The sequence below is a fragment of the Grammomys surdaster genome, unplaced genomic scaffold, assembly GCF_004785775.1.
Source record: "Grammomys surdaster isolate TR1022 unplaced genomic scaffold, NIH_TR_1.0 341, whole genome shotgun sequence".
In the NCBI taxonomy this organism is placed as follows: Eukaryota; Metazoa; Chordata; class Mammalia; order Rodentia; family Muridae; genus Grammomys; species Grammomys surdaster.
This window is the reverse complement of record NW_021604760.1, coordinates 2997562-3015842: the sequence shown is the minus strand read 5'-3', so window position 1 is coordinate 3015842 and position 18281 is coordinate 2997562. Positions and strand designations below refer to the sequence as shown.

At 43.4% G+C, this 18281-nt stretch overlaps 1 protein-coding gene across 2 annotated transcripts in view; it reads left to right on the top strand.

Moving 5' to 3' along the window:
• Positions 1-18281, top strand: part of Patj (PATJ crumbs cell polarity complex component) — a 299188-nt gene that overhangs the window by 218632 nt on the left and 62275 nt on the right. For both annotated transcript variants that reach the window (XM_028778758.1, XM_028778759.1), the window contains 2 exons: positions 2327-2413; positions 17001-17072. In XM_028778758.1, coding sequence (XP_028634591.1) covers positions 2327-2413; positions 17001-17072 — 159 coding nt within the window. The remainder of the gene's footprint in view (positions 1-2326; positions 2414-17000; positions 17073-18281) is intronic.

Below are 18281 nucleotides of genomic sequence, written 5' to 3'. Positions count from 1 at the left end.
AAGGCTTCTGATAGCCAAAGTCTGGCACAAACTTTTTGAAACTGAGGCAGTGTAGTGAGCCTTCTCTACACCAGCCATGGTGTTCAGCTGAGATCAACAATTCTAAGTGAGTGTTCTAGACTGTTGGTGCTGGCCTTTGTCCTTCCAGCTGTTTGACAGTTCTTGGACTCAAAGGATGTACCACCATCCAACTAGATGGTTTATGACTAGCTAAGCCATGAAAATGGATTCACAAAGAACCCGGTTGTTACACTGCTTGTTGGCACCAGCATCAAGTGGAAGCAGGATGAATTAGGAGAGTGAGTATGAGGCAGATATGGAGTGGAGCTTTTAACGGCAGACAACTGTGGTTTTAAGCAAGAGTCCTAAATGCAGCTGCACTTGTGAGACTCACCTGGTCACAGAACCAGCTGCTGTGTTCTGTAAGGCTGAGGCCCAATACTGGAGCCTTGGAAGGAGAACTGACAGGGAGCCTAATTTGTCATGCATAGTAGCAAGATGTTGGATGGGTGAATAACTCTAATGAAGACTCCATGGAATAAAGAGCACTGTCACCAGACATAGTGTTCAGAACTACAATCCATATATGTGGTGAGATAAACCTATTTGGATGTTTAACCAAAGATTGCTGCTCTCAGGGTTTTCAGCCCATTGCTTATACTGGGTGTAACTTGTACTGGATGACTTTCCCACACAGAATGTGTCTTTAATGCATTCTTATGCCAAGGCTTTATCCACATACAAGAAAAATAGAGAGAAGGGCATCAGACTAACTAACCCAGTGCTTAAATGTTTGTAGTACAGTTGAAGAACACAAGAAACTAAGAACACTTTAGTCAACCGATGCTTTGATTATTTGTAACCACATTTTGTGTGTGTGTGTGTGTGTGTGTGTGTGTGTGTGTGTGTGTGTTATCCTCTTTCATACCAGTATACATCAGGCTTTCTTGACTGTTTGTTTGTCCTGTGGTGACTGTTTGGTATGTTTCTATACTTGTTTTGTGCAGTTGTGGGAAAGCACCACTTAGAAAATTACTCACCTCATTGCTCACAGGACCTGCAGACCATCAGACCTGCACAGGATTGGGCCAGTCAGCATTTCATCACAAATCAGGAGTCAGGGGAAGGTCTGTAAGCCCCACCTCCCCTGAAGGGCTTTTAACAGTTAACCATCTTTGGAAAAGGAAGTGTCATTATCTTGTCCCTGTTCCAGTAAATAATCTCCCACCTGTGCTCAAGCACAAAACTCTCATAGAATTCAGTGGGTCACACCCCAAAAAGACAGAAAGTAGAAGGGGGACTTGTGACAAGAAAGGTTTCAGTGGAAGGGGAAATAGAAACCCAGGGTTAAAAACAACTAACATGTAGTATATAAATGAATAAAACTGGAACAGTAAAAGTTTTTTTTTCCTTGTGTTGGGTATTTTTGCTTTTGCTTTCTCAAGGTTTCTCTGTGTAGCCCTGGCTGTCTTGGAACTCACTCTGTAGACCAGGCTGACCTAGAACTCTGAGACCTGTCTCCATGGGGCTGGAATTAAAGGCATGCACCACCACTGCCTGGCCCAATGAAAGACATTTTAAAAAGAAAATCGGTATTGCTACAGAAGCCCATGACTTTAGAGTCTGTAAACTTAAGGAGGAGGGGCTCAGGGTTAATTTAATGTTTGTACTCTGAAGTCCAAGATAACAGCAGCAACCTAAAAATAGAATGTGAGTAAGCTGTTAGGTTTTTCTGTAAAATGTTCCCTATGTCTTACAAAAGTACAATTTGCTTCTTAGTAGAGATACCTAGGTCAAAGCTAAATCAACCTTTACTCATAAGTATTTAAAATTTGTTTACTTTGTATTCCATTTACTTAGTGTTGGGAGAGGTATCAGGAGACAAAGGGAGCTGGTTCTCTCCTTCCATCTAGGCAGTGCTAATTGTTTCTACTAACACACTGAACAGACATCTAATACTTCATATGCCTTTTGGACCCCTTACCAGAACTAGCAAAGGCCAGGGTTCAGGTTTCCGTTCCTGACAGATTGTTGACAAAAACAAGGGAACTGACCTGAGACTGCCATCCTGTGCCTGTAACAGAGAACAGGGACCAGCACTCCCAAGGAATACTAAAAGTAGGCAGCAGGAACCAATGCCTACTAAAGCAAATGGACAGAGATGGCTGTTGGCCTTCTCTTCCACAGGAACATGGCAGAATGGCTCCCTTGGAAACAGTGTCCACTGCAGTATTAGGAACTCTACACCCAAGCTGTTCACTACGTGTAGTCTGACACAGTGTGAATGAAGAATAACATCTTTCTGCTTGCCTTTTCTGTCCCATAGGATCTGGGTGGCACTGGGCCTCACTGTAGTGAGGAAGACAGCGGTGTGGATGCTAAACATCTGCCTGAACCAGAAAGCTCCAAACCGGTGAGAATCCTGCCTGTTCTTTATCCTAGCCCAGGGAGGGGTGCAGGTGGGGAGGGCTACAGGGCCTACATTTCCTACTGCCCTAGGAAGGACTGTTTGCCTGCCATCACAGTTGCTGGGTACCTTGAGCTCTGAGACAGGAAGAGCTTTCCACTCAGCAAGTGACAAGTTCTCACAGCACAGGGTCTCTCCCACCATGCTTGAACTGTGCTGTCCAGGACTAAAGTGGCAGCCAACCACTCTTTCAAATCCAGTTCAGCCCTGGGTATTTCCAGGAGGAAACGATTTCTTTGATTCCTAGTGAAAGCTACCTACTTGCCCACGGACTAGAACTTCATATTAGAGAAGTGGTAAGTCTCCCTCCGGGTGGATAGCACATCTTGTTGTTTGTCTACTTTGAACTAGGCTCCCTACTGTGTTCTGTATCCATGAGGGTGATGACCATTCCTTTATAAATAAGGACACAAAGTTAGTTTCCTTATATGGGTCAATAGCCAGTATATGTCCATGCCTTTTTTTCATAATGTTCCTTTCTGCATTGTAGACAATCACATCAAAGTTGGCTACAATTGTTACAAAGGAATGTGAGTTTTTTTTTCCTTGCGCTTCTGTGTTTTACAATGTCTTACAGAATCTCCAGAACTTCACCTCTTACATGAGTTTAAATATGGTTGTGGTATTATTTTACTTGAAGGAGTTTGAAAAGTCATCCATTTATTTATCATCCTCCAAATTTTAGAAAAACTAATGTATTGGGACTGGTGTAGATTGTATCTCAAACAAAGTGAATGAATCTGTTTGGGTATAAAGGGAAGGTTATTTCTAATTAAGGTTATATCTTCAGCAAGAAGAGAAATTGTAGCAAACTGCAGTTGGGCAGATCTCTCGGAACGCAAGGTCCCCAGTATCAAGAGGAGCAGTAATAACATTTGAGGACCCCTGTTCCTCTTCCAAAAGAGAGAATGCATGTCTTCATTGAAAGGCCATTTATTTAAGCACAAGTTAACTCTTTGGAGTTAATTTCTACCTTTCCTTTCTCAATTAGATGATGCATAGAATCCACTAGAAATGGTGAAGGAAATTTTAGAATATCAGAAAATGAAGAAGATGGAAAGGAAAAAAAATAAAGGGGAGAGTGAGACATACTAAGAGGGGCAGTCCAGTTATTCTTAGGTGAATCAGTATCTAAGAATAAACCCAGCACACAGGCATACATGTACACAGACATACATGTAGGCAAGCATGTGCACGTGCATGTGCACACACACACATACACACACAATTTTTTTTTTTTTTTGGTTTTTCGAGACAGGGTTTATCTGTATAACCCTGGCTGTCCTGGAACTCACTCTGTAGACCAGGCTAGCCTCGAACTCTCGAACTCAGAAATCCACCTGCCTCTGCCTCCCAAGTGCTGGGATTAAAGGCGTGCACCACCACCGCCTGGCATACACACACAATTTTAAAGTTAAGCTTAATACTTCATGTCTGTTAGGTTGTCTGAGAACTATCTCTCACTATTGGGGCCTAGGAGCAGAGTGGACTAAAACAGCATCTCTCTGCAGCCTACAGGAGAGCCTTGTTACCAAGGAAGGCTCTGTTACTATCAGACTCTTCGAGACATAAGAGAATGTCTCCCCTTCCTTCCCATTTCTTCTGGGGATTAAATTGGGGCTGCTACAAAAAAATTATGTTGCTTTTACACACTTTTTCTCTAATGTATCCACAGTGATACACATAGAAATGCATATAGATACACATAGTGCTCACATAGAAATGGGGCAAAGGTAGGGAATGTCCAGTCTATAAACTGATGACATGACTGCTCCATGGCATGGTTAAAGAAAAGATTTTTATTGTAGCTATTAGAGAGAGAACAGCCAGAGGCATCTGGGAGAGTCCAGAGTGGAGAGAGAATGACCCAGGCTGACTGGACATGGCCAGGGTTATCTGCAAGAGAGGGGAGAACAGCAGGGGATAGAGACTAGAGAGAGCATAGTGAGAGAAGCAGGAGCAAAGGGGAAAGAAGGAGCAAACATGATAATAATAAGTAATAGCAGGGCTATAGGGAGAATGAGTAGCTGGGGAGGGAGTCTAGGATAGAGGAGGAGGAGGTGAGAAGGGCAGGATGCTAACCTGGACTTTGAAATGTGTCATGGGTACTTCTGAGCCTGAGGAGCCTGGAGGCCAGCATAAGCTTTGATATGCCGACAGACTCCAAAAGTAGCCATATGTTCCTTCTGCCAGAGATTCCTTTTGGTAGATGGGAACCAACTTCACAAGTTCCTGCAGAATGGTGGCTTTTATCTGTCAGAAATCCTCCTATGGTCTAAGTTGAGCTCATTTCTAAATATTTCCACTGCCTTTGGGGGCTTGGGGAATTGGAATGTTATAGGTATGTACCATCATGCCTGGCTGTGTTTTTAAAGGGCTTGAGATGGATAAATGCTTATGCTAGGCTCCCATGTTTACAAGCTTGGTGGTTAGGTGGGGAGGGAGGGGTAGACTGAAGGGGGTGTGCTCATTGCTTTCTTATAGCTGACCTCTGTAATGGCTGCTGCCTTTGTGTCTCAGACCCTGTCATGGCTCATAGTTTTGTGCTTTCCTGTAAAGCTAATGTCCGTTTTCTGTCTTCTTAGCCATCTCCTCCTCTGTGCTGTGACTGATAACAAAATAATCCTAAGCAACCACCTTGCAATAAATAATAAAAAGATAACTAAGTTTAAACAATGGGAAAGAACGCTAATACTTCTCTAAAGATATACAAATAAAGGGTCAATGTGCAGAAGATGCTCAAGAGAAATACACTAGAGAAATGCAAGTCAGAGTTGTGAGATGTGACTTCACACATCAGAGCCATGGTGAGGTGTGGCTTTGTAGCTAGTAGAAAGTCTATCATCAACACAGCAGGTACTGTGGGGTGTGGAGGAGCTGGAACCCCCACATTAATTGCTGGCAGGATTGGGAAGGGGTACTAGATTCAAGGCATCTGACTCTGGCAGTAAGCAGACACTTGCCCTTGTATTGGCTGTATCACAATTATATTGAAATGTCTACTTTGATCAGAGCTAAGAACTAAAAGTCCTTGGTGCTCGCAGGTCATGTGAATGAAGGGCTCATTTAGGGACATCTGGATTGAGATTTGAAGATGTTGATAGAGTTATCTCTTAGTCTCTATGCGGGCATTAGTTCCCAGGCTGTCAAGATATATCTTTAGATGCCCAAGCCCCTTGCGTGAAATGGTGAAGTGTTTGCTATAACCTATACACATTCTCCCTTTTCTTTACATCTCTGGTTCACCTGTAATACCTAATACAGTATAGGTTGTTCTTATCCTGTTGGATATTACTGTTGTACTTACAGATTTGTACATACTGTTTATGGAATAATGACAAGCAGCCTATATGTGTTCAGTACAGATGCAGGGTTTGTTTCTGATGTGTGGGTGTTTAATATTGTCCATTTGTGGTGGCTGAATCGTAAATGTTCTGTGCTACGTAAGCACAAAAGGCTGACTGTGGTTGAGAATGGAGCAGAAAAGAAACAAAGAAGGGGCTGGAGAGATGGCTCAGCAGTCAAGAGTACACACTGCTCTTACAGAGGACCTGAGTTTGGGTCACAGCACTCATATTAGCCACCTAAAGGAGATCCAGTGTTTCTAGCCTCTCTAGGCTCCTGCGCTCATGTGCATATACCCCACCACACGCAGATACACACATACACATAATTGAAAAATAAAGTAAACTGAGAGAGAGAAAGAAGGTGATTATAGGTAGTCTTAGAGCCTTGGGTAGTCTGCTGAACTGAAAGTGTCCATCTGGTAAGATGCAAACATTTGAAGAAGTCAGCGAAAGCCAGGTCACATTACAAAGATGGTCCTTGAGCTGAGAACAAGAGAAGGTCTCAGAGGGCTACAGGGGCTGGCAGCAAATCCGTTGTAGCTGCTGTGTGGCGATCAGATGGCAGATGGGACAGTCCAGAGTGGACACTGACAGGCTGGGTAGGAGTCCGTGGCAGCAATGGCAGTGTTCAGGATATAGAATATGCAACAATACATATTCCTCTCAGTACAGCAGACACATGCACATCGAATGCGTTTGCCAGCAGCAAGGCTGGCATGTGTTTTCAGGAAAGGGCCACAGAGATGGCAGTAAAAAGACTCACCGTTCTTGGCTCATTGTGCAAGTCCTTTTCTGTTCCTTAAAGCCTTCCCCCACAGGTTTAGAGTGAGAGAAGTTGTGTTCATCTTCATCACAAGCCTTATCCCTAGGGCGTGGCCAACATCCCATGGTCACCCCACTCAAAATGACCCCAACAGATGTGCCCTGTATTCTTTCTCTGGTTTGTGAAGCTACATGGTACAGCTGTGTGCCAAGTGACACATGTCATTTCAACCTGATTCACATATAGCAGCCTCTGTGACATTTCCCACTGCTCACTTTTTTAAAGTTGTTTCAGGGGTTGGTTTTTTTCTTTCCATGCTGTCAGTGGCATTTGTTGCTATCCTCTGTTATAAAATATAATTCTGACCCTTAGCACAAGGACATACAAGAGGGAGAAATCCAGGTAGCTCAAGGTAGCGTCTAGCCTGGAGTTTCTTTGTGGTGATTTTAGAAACTATAGGATACAAAGCTCATGCCTGGGGAAACGGGAGCTGTTTCTGAAATTAACTTTCACTGACCTAAATAGTCTGGCATGAAAATTCAAGCAGAATCTGGCAACTTGTCTTACCATTTTCAGGGTTCCAGCCACTGGACTACCAAGATCTTAGGAGCACCCCACTCTCTGCCTTGAAATACCTGGTTCATTTAAGATTTGCAAACATAGTTCAGGGAAGATCAGTTTTAGATAGTGCCTTTATGTCATGATACTCAGGGAAGGTCAATTTTAAATAGTGCCTGTATATCAAGATACTCTAGTCAGACTTGCCTTTCCTAGGGTGAGGACCATCAGGTACAACCCAAGAGCCTAATTCTATAAAGACAATCTTCCTCTGCCAATCCTTGCTCTAAAGGGCTCACTCTGCCCATCTCTGACTTTACCAAGCCTGGCTCTTTGCTGCCTCTTTGTTATGAGGACTGACTATGATTCTGAACATGAAACTCAACATCATTACCTGAAGCAAGGCTTGGTCAATGGGCGCTAGCATTAAGACCTCATTCTTCCTAGGTAAAATCCAAGTGGGCCAAAGCCCTTGTCTTTTAGTCTACATTTTTCTTAGAAGCTGCATTTTCTTAGAAGTAAAAACACGCCGGGTGATGGTGGCGCACACCTTTAATCCCAGCACTTGGGAGGCAGAGGCAGCCGGATTTCTGAGTTCGAGAGTTCGAGGCTAGCCTGGTCTACAGAGTTCCAGGACAGCCAGGACTACACAGAGAAACCCTGTCTCGAAAAACCAAACCAAAAAAAAAAAAAGAAGAAGAAGAAGAAGAAGAAGAAGAAGAAGAAGAAGAAGAAGAAGAAGAAGAAGAAGAAGTAAAAACACATAAAACACCATTAAGATTCAGGAGTACAATTTGGTCCCAAAACAGCTCTCGTTGGTGGTCAGGGGCCTGACCCACATAGTCAGCACAATGCTCCAGAGATGTTCAAGCTAAGTTTTTTACAGAGTAGCTTTTAATTTTTTAAATAAGTAACCATATTAGTTCTTGGAGAATTTCATAGAGATAAGATTATACTCACCCTCACCTCCACCCATAGCTTCTCCCAAGTTCATCGCTACCTCCCCACCGCCAACCTTATCTCTGTTCCTCTTCTCTCCTCCCCTCCTGATCTACTTCCTCAACTCCAGTTTTGCCGTCCATACCTTTCTGGTGTGCAGCTATCCACTGGATCACAGTTGACCTACCAAAGCCAGCACTCTTAAGGAAAGCTGACGGTCCCTCCCCCAGGAGCCATCCCTGTCCATGGCTCGATACGCAGGGATGGAGACTCATCTGTACAGGAGCTTTTATACAAAAATTCTGGTTCCCAGTTCTGTTTGCAGATGGGTGAGCAGGACAGACTGCCCCTTCAGTGTGGGTTGCCAGTTTGTCTACCCACTGCAGACTCACAGTTCCCTTGGCCCTTTGCCTGCCTTGTTTGTCCCCATCACCGGAAGTGCCCACACCTGCAGTAAGGATCCAATACCTTCTGTATCTGACTCACTGATGTTGATGTCTGAGAGGCCTCCTGAGCCACAAGGCTTCTCAGAGATGGTGTTGAGCCAGGAAGAGCACAAGTCTGTCTTTAAGAGAGCACCTAACCTGTAAGGAGGAACACTGATGGGCACTGACAGACTGCAGAATCCAGTGAAGCACTTCCCTGTCCACAGTCCCACAGCTACTAGAAAATAGGAAAAAATGACTACCAGAGACGTCTTCATTTTAGATGCCACCTCTTTTTTTTTTTTTTTATAATAAAAACACATAGTGGCCAGCCTCACACTGATAGTCATTGCTGGCATTACAAAGCTTCAGATTCATGTGTGGTGGGGAGAGTGTACATGCTGGGGTTGGGAGTCAGACATCAACCTCAAGTCTCTTCCTCAGGCACACTCTCCCCAAAGCTCTCATCAGCCAGTCCCTGGGATCACCTATACCTGCCTCCCCAGCACTAGGATTCCAGTTTGCACACCACTGTGCCCAATTTGCTAGCAGGTTCGAACACCAAACACATATCCCTTTTTTTTTTTTAAAGATTTATTTATTTATTTGTTATATGTATTTGAGTACACCATTGCTGTCTTCTGACACACTAGAAGAGGGCATCAGACCCCATTACAGATGGTTGTGAGAAACCATGTGGTTGCTGAGAATTGAACTCAGGACCTTGGGAAGAGCAGCCAGTGCTCTTAACCACTGAGCCATCTCTCTAGCCCCACACAACACTTTAAGTACTGAGTTATGTCCCCAATCCTCCACCTAATATCTCTTTAGTTTCCCTTGCTCTCCTCCTCTCTAGAAAATCAGCTGCGTCTATCCCCAAAGGTTGTTTAGAAAACTTAACAGAAAAAAACTGCTCTCTGAGAAAAGTCTACGTTGTTTCAGGCTGTGTCCCTGCATTAAAGAGCCCGTTGCCATGGTTAGATAAACACAGACGAATGAGAAAAGGGTGCCTGTGTTTTCAAACCTGATGCATGAGAGTTGAGACTTCTAAAAAGGAAGGGAGGGAGGGGAACTGAAGGAAGACAGTGATGTGCTGAGAAGATGCACTCTCTGTGGAAGTCTGTCCTTCGGTGCATTGATGTAGTTTCTAGTTTCTGATGTCACTTATCAAGCTAGGCCATTTTGCTTGGTTAAGATTCTTCCCTGATGTTATCACTGGCACCCAATTGTAAAGCATGGTCTCAGTTTCTCTGGTGACTGTAGCTTTGTCAGCGTTTTCTTCCTGCTGGCATTTCCAACAGGTGTGACTGTGTACGTCTCCATTGCTGCTTCAGAATCACCGTAGAAACGGCATCTACTGCAAGGCCCTGGGGACTGTCTGCGAGGAACAGGAAACTGTTTCTTGTGACAGTGTGCAAATTGCCTACGTAAAGTTCAAGTGCATTCACATTGTGTGGCATTTTCACAGACCATTGTTCTTTATTTCTCCATCTCAGAGATCACTTGGGATTTGCTCAGATGATAAATTTCCCTTTGCAAGTCATAAAATCAACACTGAACATCTAATCAAATCCACCTCCTAGGCAGGCAAGCCAACCCTTTAGGCTTTCTTTCATCCATTCTCTTTCCTCCTGTATGGAAACAGCAGAGAACAGGGAGCCATGAGAAATGCAAAGATGGAGGGGGCGTACATTTTAGCATGGGCTCACACCTCTTGCTTACTTCCACCCTCTGCTCGCCTCCACTGTACACCCCCACTCACCTCTTCTGCCCAGTGACTGTTCACTGAGGAGACTTCACTTAAATTTGGGACTAACTGGAAGGAACTGCTTCTTATGAACATTTGTTTTCTAAATGAAGAAATGAATGTTGCAGTTGTTATTCCCACATCAGGGGCCTGCAGAGTCCGAGACTGTGACACGCGTGTAATCGTCTCGCCAGCAAGAACGCACGTGCACACACATCAGGATCCTTCCGCAGGAACACGTTTATTTCAAACACAAAATGGTGGAAGACCCCCAGGCCTGGGAAAGCACTGCTTATATACCCTTAGAGCGGTGTATTCACCTCTGATTGGCTGCTTACTCATTGCGCACCAAAACGCCGTGGGATGGGCTTTAACTTTGGCGGGCTTTTACCATGGCACATGCGCAATTTACTTGTTTACTAGGAAAAATACCGGATGTCAGCGCCATGTTGTAATGGCGGATTCTGCCAGTGCAAACGCGGCTTCCTACACGAGACTTCTTGGAAAGCATCATGTCTAACTCTGGCCTGTGAGGGAGCGTTTAGCTTCCTGGAGAAGCCTCGGTTGCTGCTTTAATATTAAGACCCAAGAAGATAAGACCTGTGTAGGCTGTGGCGTCTTTCAAAGGAAACTATAAATCCACAGAATCTTTCAGATGCAAAGGATTTATACTGAAGACCTATGTGTCCTGGGCATCACTCACGACAGTGCCTGTGGCCCAGTTTGCCTGGGAGCTTTCAAAACTGCTGAGATTACTGGCAGCTAGTTCTTGCAGTATTCACTGTCTACTCTAAAAAACACTTCTAATCCATATTGTATGGGTGAGGGATAACATCTTTAGATTGGTCCTAATATTAACCTATATTGTACACGAGATCAACTCTATTATTAACCCATTTTATAGCTAATCAAACTGAGGCATAGATATAATTATCATAGATAGAATTTGAAAACAACCTTAAAGAAGTAATTATTAGGGCTGGGGATATAGAACAGTGAATAAAGTGTTTGCTGTGCAAGCATGGAGACCTGAGTTCAAATCCCATGGGAAGTAGAGAAGAATTTCCTAAAGATTCCAGGCCAGGTACCCTGGGGTATGCAGTGGCAAACAGACCTTGTCTCAAACAAACCTGAGATTGACCTCTGACCTTTATGTGCATGCTATGGCATACACATACTACAATCACATTCATGAACACACATTATCATACTCACACGCATGAACATATCGTATACCCACATACAGACTCAAAGAGACAAGAGGGAAGGATCCTCATGTACCAGTATTCCCAACTACTTAGGAGACCGAGAGTTTGACCTTCTGCAACATCCAGACTCCACATCCAGAGATTGCTGGTGTTATAAAAATTTAAAGGACAGTTGGGGTGTGTGGAACATGTTTACTTCCATAGCCTCCAGTCCTTTGGCGACACCTCAGGTGCAGACTTCGGGCTCAGCATCTGCAGTCTTGTGGTGGCCATTATTGTCACCCTGGGAGTGGTCACTTCTCTCAAGTTTAGATTTCTACAGAACATAGATTTCTACAGAAATAATGATTCCATGAAAGACTCTGAAGTACTGAAGGAAACTGGTGTCTTTCAGAGTACAAACTCATTTTACAATGTAAAAAATTCCTTTGGGTTGATCTCCATAGATGTTTGTCACTGAGCTGTGTTCCTGAACTATGAAATGTGAAACATAAATATGTAGGCTAAAGATTACTTTCTCTCAAGGAATAAACAACAATTTTTTAAAAGTAAAGTTCAGATACTGTTGGAGTTTTTAGTAACCTTGCTTAATCAAAAGTAGAAATTGACTTACAGGCTACAGATGTTGTCTGTGGCACCTGCAGTCACTGGAAGGACAGAGTCATTAACCTGGTATGTGCATCACTCCTGGGGCTAAACCTCTGCCAGAATAGAGCTGACCACTCCTCCCTTCAGTCATTAAAATCTGAAGATTTCTGTTCTTGATTGGTCCCATTGTCTATCTTAGGCCATTACTGTGTCCAGAGAGAAGGGATACTTTAATTGTCTAGTTTCAGAACAGGAGCGGTGCTTTGAATAAGAATAGGCTCCATAGGCTCATATTGTTTGAATGTTTGGTACCTATTTGGTGGAACTGTTTGGGAAGGCTTAGGAGGTGTGTCTTTGATGGAGGGGGTGTGTCTTGAGGAGTACATTTTGTGTTTCAAAAACCCATAATGTTTTTTTAGTTTTGTTCTCCTCCCATTCTCTCTCTATCTCCCCCAACCCCCACTCCTACCTGTGAATCAAATTTTGGCTCTCAGCTACTGCTCCAGCACCATGCCTTCCTGAGTGCTGCCATGCGTCATGCCATGGTGATCATGACACTGTAAGCAAGCCCCAATAAGCTCTTTGTTCTATACGTTACCTTGGTGATGGGGGCCTCTTCACAGCAATGGAAAGGTAACTAAGAGGAAGAGTCAGTCTGCTTTGAGGATTGAGGCCATGCTTACGTCTCACCATAGCTATCATCCAGAGGAATCCAGTTATGCCTGTAAGAACTACCCCTCAGAAGTGCCGTGTGCTGATCCTCGAGTCTATTAGGAACTCCCACACTGTGCTGAGGCTTTCAGTGCCGACCAAATGCACTGTGTCTTTTTGTTTCACGAACCAAGATGCAAAGTCAGCATCCTAAAATGCCCAGTGCTCAGAAGTAAATGCGCTAAGGACTTTGTTAGTGCAGTAGCGGGAAGGTGAGCGAGTGCTAAAGGGAAGCTGCTGGTGTCACCGCATGGCTGTGAAGTGCTTTGTTTTCAATCTCAGGTTAGAAATAAACAAGTGCAATTTGTTCTGACTTGGTATCAAGTCTAAATATGGAGCCACCTGCAAGACAGCCTTCTATCTGTGTTTGGGAGGGAATAGTACATACAGTCTCTTACCCATGTGGTTTGTGCCTTGGCTAAGAACAAGGTGTGTCTGGATTGGGCAATACTTAATCTTCTCTGTGCCTCAGGTATTCATACTCTAAAAACAGAGGACTGTGTTTGGGGGTTTGGGTTTTTTTTTTTTAGTTCATTTTAGACAGTGTCTCCTGTAGCACAGGCTGGCCTTCTGCTCACTATATAGCTGAGGATAACCTTGAACTCCTCATCCTCCCCCTCGCCAGTGCTGTTACAGTGTGCATCCTCATACCCAGCTTAAAACAGACCCTAACAGTATCTAACACAAAAGTCCACTGTGAACTTCAGCAGATGTGCAGCATAACTGGCTCACAACTGACATACAGTCGTAGTCAGCAGCCTTTAGCTGTCATGGTTGGCGTGGTCATCCAGCATCAGCCCTTGAGCCTTCAACTGGAAGTGTAGGGTAATCAGTATGGGAAGTAACGTGCTGTGCAGAGCCAGACGTCACAACGTCTGCTGCTGTCATGTCATCCTGCTACACTTCAGACATTGAGAGGAAGTCACAAAATCTGCTTCTGTCATTTCGTCCTGTTACACTTCAGACATTGAGAGGAAAGTGGAGGAATGAGTGGTTTCCAGACCCCTGACCCAGATCCACACGGTCTCATTCCCTGTAATTAATTGTTCCTCTAATCATCCCACCAGAGTATAGGAAAAGGTGGTAAGTACTGAGCCCCTCTGCTAGTCCCACTGCACTGCTGGGAGCAGATGTTGGGTTCAGCCTTGCCCACAAACCCCTTTTCAGGGAGCTTGTTACTTCTCACCTACTCTTGAAAGGAAAAAGAGGACCTTTCTAAACACTCCCCTGCTACTTAGAAGTCAAACCAATTAGAAGCAATACTTTCTGGCCCTTTTTCTTTACAAATGCACATGATTAAAAAGGGGGATTGGAGTAGCAAGGTAACTCAACTGGTAAAAGTATCTGCTACCCAGCCTGTGACTTGAGTTTGACTTCTGGATTAACTCAATAGAAAGAACCAACTCCCACAAGTGGTCCTCTGACCTTCATGTACCAACTCTCACACATATACACACTTACACACATACACATGTACATACACATTCGCACATACACACATCCTCACATACAATAGATAAATGTAAAAACAAGGAAAGGGAAAAAAACAAGTTAGGATTTGCTCTGAGCAGTATCTAAATTAGGGTTTTTGATCCATAGCTAGTGTTAGAAATAAGTTCAGGTCTCAAAGAAAGAGACCAGCTATTGACCACAGTGTCTACACAAAGCAGACTTTACACTTGATCAAGATGGTAGCTCACATACTGGGTGAACACAGAGAAACAGCAAATGCATTGTTTTTATTCTAACTGGGAGGTAGCTGTGTCTTTTTCCCATTGGATGGGCCTGACTTCACAGTCTTATTCAGTTGGCTACTCTGAAAATACTGGGCACACGGAAAGGGCTGCAGGCCTTCAAATTCCTACACTGGAACAGCAATTTTGAATAAACGAAGGTTTTACTTTGTGTGGAATATTTGCACACAAGTCGTACAAGGTAGGAGGGATAAAAAGATTTTCATTCCTTGTTCTAAACACAAGTGATATACTACTTGATAGAAAAGATTCATATTTAATATTTCTGACCCTGGGGAAACACCCCTGTTGTCCCCTCACTGGTTGAATAGGGATTGTTAAAACAGATTTGCAGCATCAACATTACAGAGAAGCACTTGCTTTTGATGTAAACCAGAAGGACTAGCAGCCATGGTTCCTGGTTATAATGTATCCTGGGTTTTACCCCACAATATTCCCATTAGCCTTATTGGCCTTTCCTCACCCTTTCTCTGGCCTGTAAAGCCACACAGTAGACGCAGACCACAGACACACTTTCATTGTGTATCCTTTGCTGGCCTGCATGAAATTCACCTAGTGCTTTTAAAATCAAATTCTTCATTTTTGATGCATGTAGCACTCATTTAGATCCTGTTTTATTCAACCAAATATTAAAAAAAAAAAAAAAACCTTTAGGAGAGAGAGAGCACTTGCCTCAAAAACAAACAAACAAATAGGGACAAAGCAGAGTTAGGGAAGGCTAGAGACTTGAGGCTATGGAAAAAACAACACCCAAGGCTGGGGGCAGGGAGGATTATGGCATGAAGTGACAAATTCATCTTATGTCATACAATCTGTTTTATAGCAAAGTATAAGGAGTTGGATGAAATGGATCCTAGGAACTTTTCCAACAATAGAATGACAGAGATCTAAATGAGTGAAATACATGTAGCCCTAAAAAGTAAAGGACTGAGGAGAGTCCTATTGTTCAGAGAACCTAAGCACCCGTCTCCAAATCCATGCTGGAGTGCATCCCAGTCCAGTCTGTGAGCTGAAGGAGTCTGAGGGGTGGGTATGCTGGCCAGGATGACTGTTTATAACAGGTAGGGACTGAGTGATGCTGGGAGAACCTGGCAACCCACATCAGCTTTGATATGCTAATAGGCATCTCAGTTAGCTTTTTGTCCCAGGTTTGAGACCTAACAACCTCCCCACACACCCTATTTATAAATTATGCAGGGAATTAAGGTTGGAAGAGTCAAATACAGACTCAAATGTGCTTGAGTAAGGAGCTAGCACTGTAAACTAATACTCAGGTTCCTTTTTTTATTGAATATTTTATTTATTTACAATGCAAATCTCATCCCCTTTTCCCATTTCCCCTCCCTAGAACCCCCTATCCTATCCCATCCCTCCTCCTCCTTTATGCTTTTATACCATTTTGATTACATGCATGTATTAAGGTCAGTTCTAGGTTAAAAGTCTAGCAATGCAATAGATGCAAATAGTCGAGGAACAAGCAAGACAATAAACACAAATAGTCAAAGAAAAACCAAGGCATTAAACCCACTTATGTGAACACATCCGTGATCATTGTTTCTAAGGGCTTATCAGGATGACCTGAGTTACTTCCCTGTCCTAGCCCAAGGTCATTTTTATGTCTGAAGCCTACTTCCCTGTTCTAGCCTAAAATTTAGGTTCCTGCCTGAAATTACTTCTTTGTTCTAGCCTAATGTCAGATTCCTGCCTGAAGCCTACTTCCTTGTCCAATGGCCAATGTCATATTCCTGCCAAGCAGCCCCAAAGGCTCTCTGCCTCTCCCCCTTTTTTATTTCATTAACAAGACTGAGCCTATCTTAGGTCGTTCTGACAAGAATCCCTTCCTTACCCATCATGGATTATGTATTGTCAAAGTTTCCTGCCCACACCACCCAGGAGGACCAGAGCAAACATATCCTCTCTCATTCAAATCAACATCTTTGTTGCTTCATGGTCCATGATTTGTCCAAGCGAAATTGCAGGAACTCATGCCTAACATAAACCATCAAATGATGCTTTAGCCTTAACTCCATCTACACAGAGGATAAAATGTGTGAAAACAGACGTGCACACTCTGGTCAGCATTTCAGCTGACATGCCACCTGTGTCTGTGTGTCAGCCTCCCATGTCCTGATTACTTGCTTCTCTCCTGGAGTTGAGGACTAGTGTATCTTTATTTCTCACAGTAACTCTACCAAGTGTGCTTTTAGCCTCTAGATGAATATCTTAAAGGGGAAGGGTACTCTAATATCAGGAATTGAATCCTGGAAGTATATTTAATATTTAGCACAAATACAAGACATCAAAGAATATCTGATAGGACTAGCCTAAGCTCACTTGTGCAGGTTTATCCAGATTGAGGTTGAAGAATGTGAAGAATGTGTATGTGCTGTTTGAGGTCATTTTTGAGATACATACAAAGCCCAGGTCACTGCCAGAGGCTGAAGGTGCAGTTGAGACCTATGTTGCTAACTGTCTGTGTCTTTTACATTTCAGGAAGACTTGTCCCAGGTGGTTGATGACAACATGGTGGCAGAGCAGGAGGAGGCATCAGAGTCACCTGACAGTGTGAGTTATTTGTGTTTGGGGTTTGCTCTGTGGAGTAGTGTGCCATATGAATTGTCTCCACAAGCAAACAAGATGGTTGTGATGGCAAGTCCTTTCTTACTGGCAGAGGTTAAGGGTGTCTTGAGACCTGTGTCAATGCACAGTTGTGTCATGGATCACACTTGATTTCACAGAAGTGTCCTCTTATCACCAGTCTGTTCTGGTAGCCTGACTGGGTATTTAAAAGGGACCCTTGAGCCAACAAGATGGCTCAACAGGTAAATATGCTTGTTACTAACCCTGATGACCTGATTTCAGTCTCTGAGATCCACATGGTGTAATGAGAAACTGAACTACCAAAACTGATCCTCTTCCTCATGTGAACACACACACACACACACACACACACACACAAATATTTTTCCAAGACATCCTTTGGCAGCTAAATTGTAAGAACACTCTATCTTACACAATGCCATGAATAAAATTTTCAAGTGGAAGAATTTATAATTTGATAAAGATATAAATACACTAACTTTAGTGATCCTTACATTTTGAGTTTCACTTTTCTTAAAAAGCTAGAGGTCTGATGACATCAATGAATGAATGAAATAGCCAGGCCCTAAATCTTTCTTTAATTGGGGGAGGTGAGCTTTGTGTAACCCAGATTTGCCTCAAACCCATATAGCCCAGGTTAACCATGATCTTCTGCCTCCACCTCTCATGTACTGGGTTGTCTGGCTTCTGCTGCACACCCAGTAAGCTATCAACTTTTATCTGCCAAATGTTAGCAGCTATTAACTTTTTTCTTCTTTTTAAATCCTGGTTTTCATTTCTGTAAAACTAGTTTATAATTAAGATTAATTTTATTTTTACCTGTGTGTGCTAGTGTCTGTGCATGAATATGTGTACATGTCCTAATTGGAGTTACTATTGCTGTAATGAAACACTATAACCAAAAGCTGGCTGGGGAGGAAAGGATTGATCTTGCTTATACTTCCATATCATTGTCAAAGGCAATTAGGGCAGGAACCTGGAGGCAGGAGCTGATGCAGAGGCCATGGAGGGGTGCTGCTTACTGGCTTGCTCACCATGACTTGCTCACCCTTCTTTCTTATAGAACACAGGACCACCTATCCAGGTTTGGCACCATCCACAATGGGCTGGACCCTCCTTTATAAATCATCAAGCAAGAAAATGCACTATAGGCTTGCCTACATTATAGTGGCC